General features: G+C 43.9%; 1 protein-coding gene across 3 annotated transcripts in view; it reads left to right on the top strand.

The window, feature by feature from the left end:
• TRAPPC8 (trafficking protein particle complex 8) overlaps nucleotides 1-13,596 on the top strand; it is a 392,175-nt gene that overhangs the window by 166,030 nt on the left and 212,549 nt on the right. For all 3 annotated transcript variants that reach the window (XM_033933766.1, XM_033933767.1, XM_033933769.1), the window contains 3 exons: nucleotides 320-420; nucleotides 6,008-6,113; nucleotides 10,577-10,708. In XM_033933766.1, the coding sequence (XP_033789657.1) occupies nucleotides 320-420; nucleotides 6,008-6,113; nucleotides 10,577-10,708 (339 nt within the window). The remainder of the gene's footprint in view (nucleotides 1-319; nucleotides 421-6,007; nucleotides 6,114-10,576; nucleotides 10,709-13,596) is intronic.

The following is a 13,596-nucleotide window of genomic DNA, read 5'->3' on the forward strand; positions in this document are numbered from 1 at the left end:
TGAAGATGGTTTCCCGCGGTTATCCGCGGGAACGGTGATAAATTTTGTCACCGTGTCATTCTCTAAATCCATCCTTATCTTGACTCCTGGACCCTCTGGAGTGAGTGGTAGTGTCCACCAATTCAGGCCTCTGAGGTTTGGGGGCTCATTTTCTCTATAATCATGTTATATATTTTTCAAGTACTGTGTGTTTCATCTTTTTCCAATTCATTTTTTATTACGAGTATATTGAACCAACCAAGAGAACCTTTTCTAAAACATGCAAATAGGAATAAAATTGCAATTTCATTCAAGTTTTAAAATATGTTTTCCTTGGCAGGAAATGGCAGCAGTCTCTGCTTTTCTTCAGCCTGGCGCACCTCGACCATATCCAGCTCATTACATGGATACAGCTAGTCAGACATACAGGGATTTTTGCAAGTAGGTGTCATAATGCTGAAAAATCCTGCTGTGGTTTGAGAAATGTTTAATATTTTCATTGAGTAATACATAAGTATGAGTATTGGTGCCAGTTTGAGCTTTCTAGATTTTTTTTTTTTTACTACACATTAAATAATTTTGGTATAAATTTTGATAAAATACAAAGGAGTACTGTGCCAGTCTGTCATCTTATTAGATTGAAAGGTGCCCCTTCTCTTGATGTCATTATATCAGCATCATGACGGTAATTGGGGAGTTTGGATATCTACTTATATTTCTATAAATAAAAGTTTAACAATATCTAGGATAGTGGGTTTCAAAACTATCTTGAGGGATCCCCTAGCCAGTTGGGTTTTTTGATTTCCTCAGAGGATATGCATGACTGATTTGCACGCACTCCTCCATCTATATATACTAATGCCCCCACAGTCTATTTTTGCGGCTCTCATATCCAACGGCCCCTGTTACTGTGGGTAGAGAAAAGCCTGGTTGATCATTTCTCACTGTGCATACACCACGTGAATGCATGTCAGTGTGTCCACCAGTGTTGTATAGTAACTAACGGCTAGATTCACTAAGCTGACCAATTGTTTCCCGTCCAGTTTGCGACCTGATTCACTAACCTTCCTCCCGATCCGCCCATGCAAATGAGGGGAAATGGCATGCAAAGTAGGCAGCGATTCACTAAACTGAAGAAAGAACATCGATTGGGCTGGCCAATCCAAAACCAAGCGACTGCTGAGGACCAGTCGCACATGTCCCTGCCAATTCTCCAGTTCTCTGCTGCCCCGACTCTCCGGGCTCACACTATAGGGAAGGACTCTCCTTCTCTCTGCCATCCTTCCCTGCAGGGCGTCCCCGTCAGTGCTGGCACCGCCTCCAGCTTTGGCTCGGCTCTGCCAACATTGCGAACACCGCAGATCAAAACAAAAATGCAGGAGCCTGTTGGGGTTGGGAGGAAACAGAGGGCTGCAAGCAACTTTCACAGCTTTCCGTCTGTGAGCTCTATTCCTCAAATTTTCAGGCTTTAAAGAAGGTGCTATCAGCTACAGTGATCAGGATTCACGGTGTTCAAGATCAGCAAAGTTTATACCACGGAGAGCAAGCGCATGCGCAGATCATCTACAGGCAAAGAAGATGGTCTGCGCATGCATCAGGATCATTATCCAGGATCGCTCTGGAGTGTGCCTCCGATTGCGTCCATTTGCATGCATACTCATTGTAAATCAGTCACCCGGCTATGGATCGGATCGCCCAAGGATCGGTAAGTTAGTGAATCTAGGCCTAAGTAAATATAATTAATTATTTCTACTATTAATTATTTCTAGAACGCTACCAGACTTATGCAGTGCTATACAGAGTCACAAAGCAGACAGTCCCTGCTCGAATGAGCTTACAGTCTAACAATCAAGACAAGCAAGATGTCTGGGTAGGGGTTACAGTTAGAAGAGATAGATAAACTGCTGGCTAGGGTGGTAAGCAGTGGGGAGTAGGGTTATGAGTTGAAGGCCGTCTCAAAAAGGTGGGTTTTCAATTCCTGTACTTAAAATTTTGTTACTTTTACTTATAAAGAAGTACAGGATAATATTTATTACTTTTACAGAACTAATAATTTCACCAATTTTCACTACTTTTACCTATCATATTTCCCCGAAAATAAGATGGTCTTATATTCATTTTAGCTCCAAAAAATACATTAGGGCTTATTTTCGGGGGATGTCATTTTTTTTTCATGTACAACAATCATCTCTCCCTTCCTCTCCTCTACCCCAATTCTTCCTCTTTCCTTTCTCCCCCCTCCCCCATGTGCAGCATCTTTCCTCCCATCTCTTACAAAAAAGCATTCATCTCTTACAAACAATCAGGGAAGCAGGACTCTAGAGCAGACTACCTGGCCAAATCAAAAGCCGTCAAAACAGCAGTCAGGGAGGCTAAATTCCTCATGGAGGAGTCTCTAGCAAAGAACATCCAGAAGGGAGATAAATCCTTCTTCAGGTATATCAGTGATAGAAGAAAAAACTCAGGCGGGATTGTACGTCTTAGGAAACCAGACGGAGACTATGTGGAAATGGATTCGGAAAAAGCCCAACTATTAAATGAATACTTCTGCTCAGTCTTCACCCGAGAAGCGCCAGGGCTCGACCCTCAGCTACAGACAAGGGTTGGCTCAGTTGACCCGTTTAGTAACTTTGAGTTTACGCCCAGCAGTGTCTACGGTGAGCTGTCAAAGCTCAAGGTTAACAAAGCAATGGGGCCGGACAACCTGCACCCCAGGGTGCTTAGGGAGCTGAGTGATGTCTTGGCGGAGCCACTGTCTGTGCTCTTCAACCTCTCCCTTAGTACAGGCAGCGTCCCGTTGGACTGGAGGACGGCTAACGTCATTCCACTCCACAAGAAAGGCTCAAAGATGGAGACAGCAAACTACAGACCAGTGAGTCTAACATCGATAGTGAGCAAACTAATGGAAACTCTAATCAAACACCAATTAGATAAGATCCTGGATGAGGAGAATCTACGGGATCCCCGACAACATGGATTTACTAAGGGGAGATCCTGCCAATCCAACCTGATCAGCTTCTTTGACTGGGTAACGGGGAAGCTGGATATAGGGGAGTCCCTGGACATCGTGTACCTGGACTTTAGCAAAGCATTCGATAGCGTACCACACCGCAGGTTACTGAGCAAGATGAGTTCTATAGGATTAGGTAACACATTGACGAAATGGGTTGGGAGCTGGCTTGGAGGTAGGCTCCAAAGGGTGGTGGTGAACGGCACCCCCTCCGAAATGACGGAGGTGATTAGTGGAGTACCACAGGGCTCAGTCTTGGGCCCAATCCTATTCAACATCTTTATAAGAGATTTGGCAGAAGGGCTTCGAGGTAAAATAACATTATTCGCCGATGACGCCAAACTGAGTAATGTAGTGGGCAAATGCACAACAGACGAAGATTCAGTGCCCGACAACATGATGCACGACCTACTCCTACTGGAGCGATGGTCTAGGACATGGCAACTCAACTTCAATGCCAAAAAATGCAAAGTTATGCACCTGGGCAGCCAGAATCCATGCAAGTCTTATACCCTTAAAGGCGAGATCCTAGCAAAAACGGTAGCAGAACGAGACTTGGGGGTAATCGTCAGTGAGGACATGAAGTCTGCCAATCAAGTGGAGCAGGCTTCGTCCAAGGCAAGACAAATCATGGGCTGCATACGAAGGGGTTTCGTCAGTCGTAAGGCGGAAGTCATTATGCCATTGTATAGATCCATGGTGAGGCCCCACCTGGAATACTGTGTGCAATTCTGGAGGCCGCATTATCGCAAGGATGTGCTGAGACTGGAGTCGGTGCAAAGAATGGCCACCCGGATGGTCTCGGGACTCAAGGATCTACCATACGAAAAACGGCTTGACAAATTACAGCTATACTCGCTCGAGGAGCGCAGAGAGAGGGGGGACATGATCGAGACGTTCAAGTATCTTACGGGCCGCATCGAGGCGGAGGAAGATATCTTCTTTTTCAAGGGTCCCACGACAACAAGAGGGCATCCGTTGAAAATCAGGGGCGGGAAACTACGAGGTGACACCAGGAAATTCTTTTTCACTGAAAGAGTGGTTGATCGCTGGAATAGTCTTCCACTACAGGTGATTGAGGCCAGCAGCGTGCCTGATTTTAAGGCCAAATGGGATCGGCACATGGGATCTATTCACAGGGCAAAGGTAGGGGAGGGACATTAAGGTGGGCAGACTAGATGGGCCGTGGGTCCTTATCTGCTGTCTATTTCTATGTTTCTATGTTTCTATCTCATCCATCCCCTTGTGCAGCATCTTTCTATCCCTCCCTCCCATTCCTGTGCAGCAGAACCCCACCGACCCTCCCACCGTGAGACCGACTTACCTTCTCTCCGAGGCCTCCAAAAACAGTGGCGGTGGCAGTGCTCTGAAAGGGCCTTCTCTCTGCCACGTCACTGATGACATCATCAGTGATGCTACAGAGGAAAGGCCCCGGAGCAGCCTGTTCAGAGCGCTGCCACCGTCGCTGTTTTTGGAAGACTCTGAGCGGAGGTATGTTAGTCTTACGGTGGGAAGGTTGGTGGGGTTTTGTTGCACAGGTGGATGGAGGGAGGGAGGGATAGAAAGATGCTGCACAAGGGGATGGGTGAGAGGGTCGGTGGGGTTCTGCTGCACAGGAGAATGGAAGGGAGGGGATAGGAAGATTCTGCAGAGGGATGGCCCGGCCTTGATTTTTTTTTTTTTTAAACTAGGGATTAAGTCGGGGAGTGTCAGGAACATTCAGGGGGACTGCGGGTTCAATCTTAAGTAAGACTTATTTTTGGGGTAGGGCTTATTTTCAGGGAAACACAGTAGTTACATCCGATGCTTGCAGTTAAAGTAAAAGCAGAAGCAAGATGTAAATGACAATTCCTCAGTAAACTAAATCAAACAGCAAAATCTGAAACAGGATTTTGCCATAGCAAACCTCATTAGGCAAACAATGGATCATTTCCTCTTAAATTTTGCTATTCAGTTGAATCTAGCCTATAGGAACAGTGGAGTTGCTTGTGCAGAAAAATGATGAGTTGGGTCATCTTTGAAGTGGTGATGAAGCTGGTAGCAACTGTTGATGAGCAGTCGTATGTCTTTATCACAACAGACTGTTGGTCATCTCAAGGAAGCTTGTCTGGGCCCAAGACTTAAGGGTTCCCACACATTTTGATATTCAAATAGTTTGCCATCAAATGAAAAAGTGTTAGATTTCCTTGATCAATATGTGCAGACTCAGTCAAAAGACATCAGTAATACTGAAGCCTGGCCTTATTTGAAGGAACCTTTTACGTAGATTGATCAATCCACTTTCCGCCAGTACAGTTGTTGAATACCTTTTTAGCTGTTTTGGTTTAATAGTGACTCACAAGCATACCTGGCAGACATGATGGCAGAGGAGAGCTCCTGGGGCTCTTGAAGGATAGCCCAGATGACAAGCAAAACTGTTAGGATGCTGGCATTTGGGCTCCCAGAAGTCCAGCACCTATGTGCCTAACTTGCGGCACCCAAATTGCAGTGTCCAAACTGCCACACCAGAAGAGTGGCACCTGAAAGTCCTGCTTCGCCATAAATCCACTCCTTTAAGGCCTAGTGGCTTTCAATACATTGTCCCTTGATCTGACTTTCCTATTTTATTGCTATGTACCTAATGAATAAATAGTCCACTCCAGCTCTTTCATAACAGGTGTATGCATATCATCACAAACAATTTACTGTAGAGTGGAGAATTAACCTAATGGTTAGAATAATGAGCTAAGAATCAGGGATCTTAATGCTGCTTGTGATCTTCGACAACTCACATAAACTTCCTTCAAATACAAAATGATATTGTAAGTCCTCTATGGACAAGAAAACACCTACTGTATACTCAAATATAATTTACTTTAAGCTGTTATGGAAAAGGCATGGACCAAATCCAAAATCATTTCCCCTTTCCTTATATAGCACATTTTCCAATTTAGAGAAGAGCATTGAAGTTATGCTTAAGGAATACTATCACAAAGAGTGGTGGTCTGTTTTTAATTAGTTTTGTGCTATTATCCATAGGAGTATGGTACTAGCTGAGAGATGTGTCCTGCTTAGTGCCGAAATCTTAAAGAGCCAAGGCAAATATTCAGAAGCTGCAGCTCTTTTGATACGCTTGACCAGTGAGGTAAGATTTGTTTTAGGAGGGAGGCATTTAATAATTGATATCTAAATTCCACTTTCTTTGTAAATTCTACAGTATTCTATATCTGAGCATATATTTATAAGTCACACAGATATTACCCCACCATAAAGGATCCTGCAATAATGCAAATCTGCATATAACGTGATCATGTCATGGCTCCCATTTTTATATACAGTTCCTTTGTAAGCACTCCAGTATTGTATCTTCTTTTGAAGTTCTATTAGTTATTGACCCTTCTATAATGTGATCCACTATACTATCCTTCTTGTGCTATTCTAACCCATCTTAGATTTTATGGTAGAATGCTGAACCTGCCTGTGACCTACCTTGTATTCATTGCTTGCTTGTGTGTTTTTTTCATTGGTTCCTTGGTTGGTGTATCTGTAGTTAAAGTGTTGATTCACTGTTAGAGTGTGATGAACAGCTATTCTTGTGTTCAACAGTTGCAAAAGGCAAATGTAGAAAAACATTAGCTTTTGATTTGTAAACACAAAATTCCTCTCTAGTCCTTAACTCTCAGATGGAACCCCCCCCCTTCCTATTGTTTTACTCTTCAATGGCTTTCCAGACATGTAGTTCTCCCCTCTCTCCTTGTTGGTTTCTGTTTGATTGTTGTAATCTATGTAATCTGTTTTTAGATTTTTATTATATGTATACCACTTAGAACCTTGATAAGCGGAATATCAAATTTTAATGAAACTTGAAGCTTGGTTGTTGGGGGGGTGGGAATTTATGCCATTTTCAAATTTCACTGCCTTGTATGCGTGCTCTGGGGTGGGGTAGAGGAACAGAATATGTAGATGTGTATATGTGTGAACCTGTCTTTAGTCACACATACACAATATAAATTAAATTTAACCCTCTCCTTTTTTTACAAAACCGCGATAGCAGTTTTTTAGCGCAGGCCGGCATGCTGAATGCTGTGCGCTGCTCCTGACACTCATAGGAACTCTGAGCCATGTTTTTCCGGTGAGGGTCATATTTGTGCTTCCTTGGTTTCTCATTTCAGTGTCCAATACAAAATTAGTCCTTTGGAATAATATGTTTATTTACTACCACCCCAGTTCTTTAATAGTGTACCTAATCTTAAGCACCATTTGTTTGCGTTTATTTATAGATATTAGTACTCGTGCATGTGAATGAATCACAAACATATAAGTGCTAGCTGTACACACAGTGATATTTTGCCTTATCCTGTAACTGCAAGGAAGGTTTACATATGGGTACAGCAGTTTTTAAAAAAAACTATATGTAGTACAGCAAATAAAAGTGAAATGTGTAATAGAGAATGACATGGGGGAAAATTTGTCCCCGTCCCCATGAGCTTGATCCTCGTCCCATCCCCGTAAGCTCAGTCCCCATCCTGTCCCCACAAACCGTCTGATCCCGTCTGCACAAACCATCTCCCACTGTGTTTCTATTTTCCCCATTTCAAATAATCTCCCCTCAGTATCCTCCCTCCTGTGTCTGCCATTGTCCCCCCTGTGTCCGTATACCATCCCCATGTATCTCCCCTTTAAGTCTCTGTCCCTATGCCCCATGCACATAATTCCTCCCCATGTATCTCCCCTTTATGTCTCTGTCCCTATGCCCCCATTAACATAATTCCTCCCACATGTATCTCCCCTTTATGTCTCTGTCCCTATGCCCCCATGCACATAATTCCCCCACCATGTATCTCCTCTTTATGTTTCTGTCCCTATGCCCCATTGCACATAATTTCCCCTCTGTTTCTGTTACCTTCCTGTGTCCAGATTTCACCTCTCTTCCTCTTCCACACCAATGTGTCTCTCTCCTCTCCAACCCCATCTAGCTTCTTTCCCTCTTTCTCCCCCTGCTTCCAGCATCTGGCTCACCTGCCTGTCCTGCCCTTTCTCTTTCCTGCTGTGGGTTCAATATTTGTCTCCCTCTTCATCCACTTGGCCTAGCATCTCTTTCCCTTTCACTCCTTCCTTCCTACTGTGAGAGAACACACGCGGTCACGGATCACACGCGGTCCAGCAGCTCCCTCACGCCCGATCGCTGCGTCCCACCATCTCCCTCCCTTCCCCTCACCTTATGTGGCAAATTTAATTTTTTTTCTCCCAGCGGCATGCTTACAACAAGTCACGCATGCGCGGCTGCTTCAGTTGAATCTTCTCCTCTGATGCAACTTCCTGTTTCTGGTTGTGTCAGAGGAGAAAATTCAACTGAAGCAGCCGTGTGCACGACTTGTTGAAAGCATGCCGCTTGGAGAAGAAAATTAAATTCAGCACATAAGGTGAGAGGGAGGGAGGGAGATGGCGTGACGCAGCAATCGGGCGGGAGGCGGCTGCTGTACCGCGCAATCATTGACCGCACGTGTTCCCTTCACTGTGGAGACAAGACCATTCACTGCTCCATGGGGCGGTGAATGTCCTTGTCCCCGTCCCCGTGGTGACCACTATTTTTTTCGCTCACTGTTTTGGCAGGTTACCCACGTATAGCCATGGGAAACAGCCACCGTGTCATTTTCTAATGTGTAAGTGGGTGTGCCTAAAGGTATATTTCTGCCAACATACACTAGTATTCCATAATGGCTTCTTGACATACACAGATGCCAATATAGAATTAGTGTTCAGTGTGCAATATCTGTGAGCCTAACTAGAGGTGCCCATTTATAGAGTTGCTTCTTATGATGCTGTTTCATAGAAGGGCTAGAATGCAATACCCTAAGGAACTATTGATCACACAGAGGAAATCTGTTTCCATCAAAATAAATTCTAGTGTGTTCTCAGTCTATCCCCATGGACTCTTAATTCAGTGTCCAACCATTTCCTGATTTATAAAGGGAGTTTTTGTGCTGGACTACTGATAAGGAGCCTCTAGTTCATTGGGCCCTCAGTATTATTGTATCTCTCATGAAACTACAATTCCTCATTTTCCATGTTAGACAAATCCAGATGAGTAGGTTGTGCTCTCTAGAAGGTTCCAGAATTAAACAGCCCAGAGCTGGCTTAACTCCCCTCTACAGGGTTTAGTGCTGCCTTCAGCTCCTCAGAATCTCTTTAGTTGCAGTAGGTGGTGCAGACTAGTGCTGCCCGATTTGCTGATTTGAATCAATTCATTGATTCACGTTGGTCAATCGATTCGAATTGATTCGTTTTCTTAAAAAATTGGATTTTACGATTCACTGACCAACCCTCCTCCCCGCATATCTTCAGGCCTTCCAAAGCAGTAGCAGCAGTGCTCTGGCAGTGAAAAGCCTGTCCTAAGTGCTGCCTCTTGCTGGCCACTACTGCTTCTGTTTTAGAAGGCCCGATACCAGAGCTCATGGTGGGGGGGTGGGGTGTCAGTTGGAAAGTGCTGAATAGGTACCAGCGCTGTGGGTACCCTCGGCTCTGCGGCTTTAGGGGGACCAAAACCAACTGTCAAATCAGAAAGCTAGCAGTCCAAATTCCACAATGTAAAAGAACACGAGTGGAGGCCCCAAACTAAAATAATAAATCAAAATAAGCCCAATAAAACAGAAGATCAAACAAAAAAACTAAATAAAACATAAACAAAGCAACAGCAAACAAAAATAAAATGGGGAAAGGGAGACAGCACAATTGATGACCTAACTGGCCACCAGAGGTATCAATTGTTTCTGCAAGAAAGATATTCCTTTCTTCTGTTGTTAATATACAAGCATATACAACAGGATCATTGTGGACATTACTCCATTTGTTGAGACTTACTAAAAATTTTAAACATTGCATGAATATACAGTATCATGCTACATAATTAAAAGCTAATCCTTATTTCATAATGAATAACTTTTAGACTATAATGTATCTTAAATAGAAAATTATCTTTAGATAGATTTTTCCTCAAAATAGCATTTTATTTTTAAAAAATCCAGTTTAAATAAAAAATCAAAACCATCAGATTTTTTTTTATTTTTAATCTTTGATTTTGACCTTGAAGTACAATAAGCTTTCCTCGAAGGGCTCACAGTCCAAGTGAGCAGTCAAGGAGTGGGTTATAAAGTAACTTAAGGAAGGCCATTGAGGAAAGTAGGACCTGGATCTTAGCTCTTTTGGGCCACAACCCATGTTTTAATCAGTGATGTACAACAACTGTAAGGTAAAGCCTGCAATCCATTACATCGTCCTAAGTAATTTTTCTAGCAAGGGTTCAGATAAGACAAGAAAATGTTCTTATTGTCTCTCCTGTGTTCTGAGTTGTATATTGTTTGCTTTCTGTTGTGCTCTTATATTTTTTGCAGAGATGATACTCATGGTCTGGTAGGCCCTGTATTAAATTAAATTCTATTGTAGATTTCTGCTCAATTATGAGTATATTAGAACAAACTTAATGATATATTAATAATATGCAAATTTCTGTACCATAAGAGGAGATAGGATGAAATGTTCACACATTTCTCTGAAATTAATGATTTTCAGCTTGTAAATGAGAATAGCATGCTTTCATTCTTTATGTAGGATTCTGACCTACGCAGTGCACTTTTGCTGGAGCAGGCAGCACATTGCTTTATCAACATGAAAAATCCAATGGTGCGAAAGTTTGCTTTTCACATGATACTAGCAGGCCATCGATATAGTAAAGCTGGACAGGTAAGAATGTTACTAATGCTACTTATCACATCTGATGTGCTAGCAGATGTAGGCAGCACTGTGCAATTATAAGAAACAATCCCTTCTCTGTAAAGTTCCTAAGTTAAGATAAAACTTTGAGATTTTTTTTTTTTTTTTGTAATTCTTTATTTAAACACTGCGCACCAATAAGTAACAAAATGCAACACAACAGGGCACACAATAGAAGCACCACCGAACCCTCATCAACAGGTTAAGCAGTAATACAGTGTAAAACACAATTTTTTGATACTTTATTATCCAAAATTCTATCTGTGAAGGTTGGGCATTTGGTGGTTGGAGGGGACTTTAATCTGGGAATTTCATTTCTAGTGAAAAAACACTTTATTTCTGAACCTTTGGGTAGTCAACCCCTTGCGAAAATTCTTGTAGGGAGCCTTATTAGCATTCTTTTGCTCCACCTCCCATCCTTCTGGGCTGTCCTCCAGTTCCTCAGTTGTCTCTCTACAAGTGAGATGGCAGGAGCCTCTTTTCTTTGTTTACTTTTCAGTTAAATTCATTTTTTTGCTTACTGTTTGTGAGGCTTTTTCAGTGCTGCAGAGGATACTAATCTTGGGGCATTTCTGGTTGCAGGAGAGCCTAGACTCCAAGGTCAAGGGTCTGCTTTCAAGGGGCAGATTGCTTTGCAGTGCACTCAATTGAACAGCCTGCACTAACAGTTGAGGGGCTCAAGGACTGGTTCCTTGGGAGTAAGGCTCGCCCCAAGTTCTATCTGCAGTGGGCTTTAGCACAGGCTGAGTAGCTCTGTGGCAGTTTTTCCAGGATAGGGGCCTACTGCTTTCCTCCCCCCATCTGCGTACTCTAGGTTCTGGTGGATGTTGAGGTCTCTGGCCAGTTTGTTGGGTCCGAGAGGCAATCCAAAGAGACAAGCAGTCTGGATTCCAGGCTTGTTGAGGCAGAGGTTCTCCCTATAAGCTATCTGCAGCTTCATCACAAGCAGCTCCCAGCATACAATGATGACACAGTGAGTAACAGGCTGACAAATTGAAAAACAAAATTGCTAGTTTTTGGACCCCAGTGTAGCTCCCTGGGCCATTTTTGGTGCTAAAATTCCTGCCGCAGTAGCCATCTTGGATTTCCCTATTTGAAATTAAAAGCCTCTATCTGCCTCAAAATATCTTGATTTTGCTCTAAAGCAGGCATGATGGATTCCCCAGGCCAAGATACATTGGATTCTTCTCAGATTTGCACTGAATGGCCTTCTAAGGATCATCCAAGTCCCATGTGGCAGGAGCCACTGGTTTAGCCTCATTTGGTCCCTTGGAGAGTATTTAGTGCCGAGATGGGAGAAGGGCCAGGAAAAAAGTCCAGGTTAAAGCCTGGGAGCAGCACAAGTGGGTCCCCAGCAAAGGTCAGCTGTGCTGCTGCCACAAAACCCTAGAAAGGAGCTTGTGAGCGCTTGCAGGAGCCATCTGAACGTCCTGGACAAGGGATTTCCCCTGATATGATGTTTGAAGCTTATACGAGTAATCAGGGCTGCGTGGAACCCTTCGGGGATTATGGCCATGCTGGTGCTGGAGAGTCTCTTCTCCCCCCCCTCCAAAAGTGCACAATTTCCCAGTGCCATGCGTAAGACGAAGAGGTTCAGTCTGAGGAAGACTGGGACAATATCTTTAGTGTCCCAGTTGGAGTCTTCTGTATTAGGAGATGCTGCTTCATCTCTAGGGGGGGGCCGAATCCGGATCTGGTGGAGGACCTTGATCTTGGAGAGGACTTAACTGTGTGCAGGCTGTTTAAGCCCTCGGTGCTTTTGGAAGTGATCCACAAAATCCATCCAGGATTTAAAGATAGAGACCCCACAGTCCTTTGCTACACAGTGCTCGCTTATGAACAGCACAAAAGCACATGCACCCTTTTTCTCCTCTCATCAAGACATTGCAAAAATACTGATGGACCATTGGGAGGTCCCGGATGGCCCTTGACCAAAGCTATGGCAAAGCTCTATCTGATGAATGCTGAATTTAGCCAGCTCTTTGTTCCACCAAAAGTGGATTCCCTGGTGGCACAGGTTACCAAGCATACCTCCCTTCCCAGTGAAGGCAGGATGGTCTTAAAGGATGCCCAGGACTGCAGGCTGGATTTTGTGCATAAGAAGCTATTTGAAGCCATGGCATCAGGTTTAAAAGCTGCTTCTGCAGCGTCCTTTATTGCCTGGGCTCGCCATTCCAAGCTGTGTTGTGTTCCGGAGGCAGTGGCTAGAAGAGATCACCGGTTTCTAAAGTCCGGAGTGGTTTATGTAGCTAGTGCACTATATGATCTTTTCAGAGTTGTGAGCAAAATGTCTGCTTATTCCATTTCTACCTTCAGGATGCTATGGATCAGGCAATGGGTGGAGAATTCCTCCTCCAAGGTGATCTTGAGTAAATTATCATTTAAAGGACATTTACTCTTTGGGAAAGGTCTGGGATGATATTATGGCCATTGTGTAGTATCATAAACTGAAGTCCTTACCGGACAGCAGACCTCGAACCCCTAGGGGGGAACAGAGTGCAGTAATTTTCAGACCTCCAGATGAAATTGACAGTGCTCAGGAGGGCCTTCTGGCCAGAGATAATTTCAGATCTCCAAACAAAGATTTGGAGGGGCCGGGTGCCCCCAATCTTCAGGATCCTGCACCACAACAGCTCCCAAGAAGCAGTTATGACACCAAACCTCCATGCATTGGAGGGAGGTTATCGGCCTATTGGGAAGCATGGTCGGAGGTTTTGGACATTATATAGGAGGGGTACAAGTTCGAGTTCTTTTGTCCCTCCCAGAACTTTTTCTGGACTGTCCGGCTGGGAAGCCGAAAAAAGCAAAGTCCGAGCAACAGTGCAAAAGCTGCCGGATCTGGAAGCCATAGAGCCTGT

Source organism: Geotrypetes seraphini, chromosome 2 (genome assembly GCF_902459505.1).
Source record: "Geotrypetes seraphini chromosome 2, aGeoSer1.1, whole genome shotgun sequence".
Classification (NCBI taxonomy): Eukaryota; Metazoa; Chordata; class Amphibia; order Gymnophiona; family Dermophiidae; genus Geotrypetes; species Geotrypetes seraphini.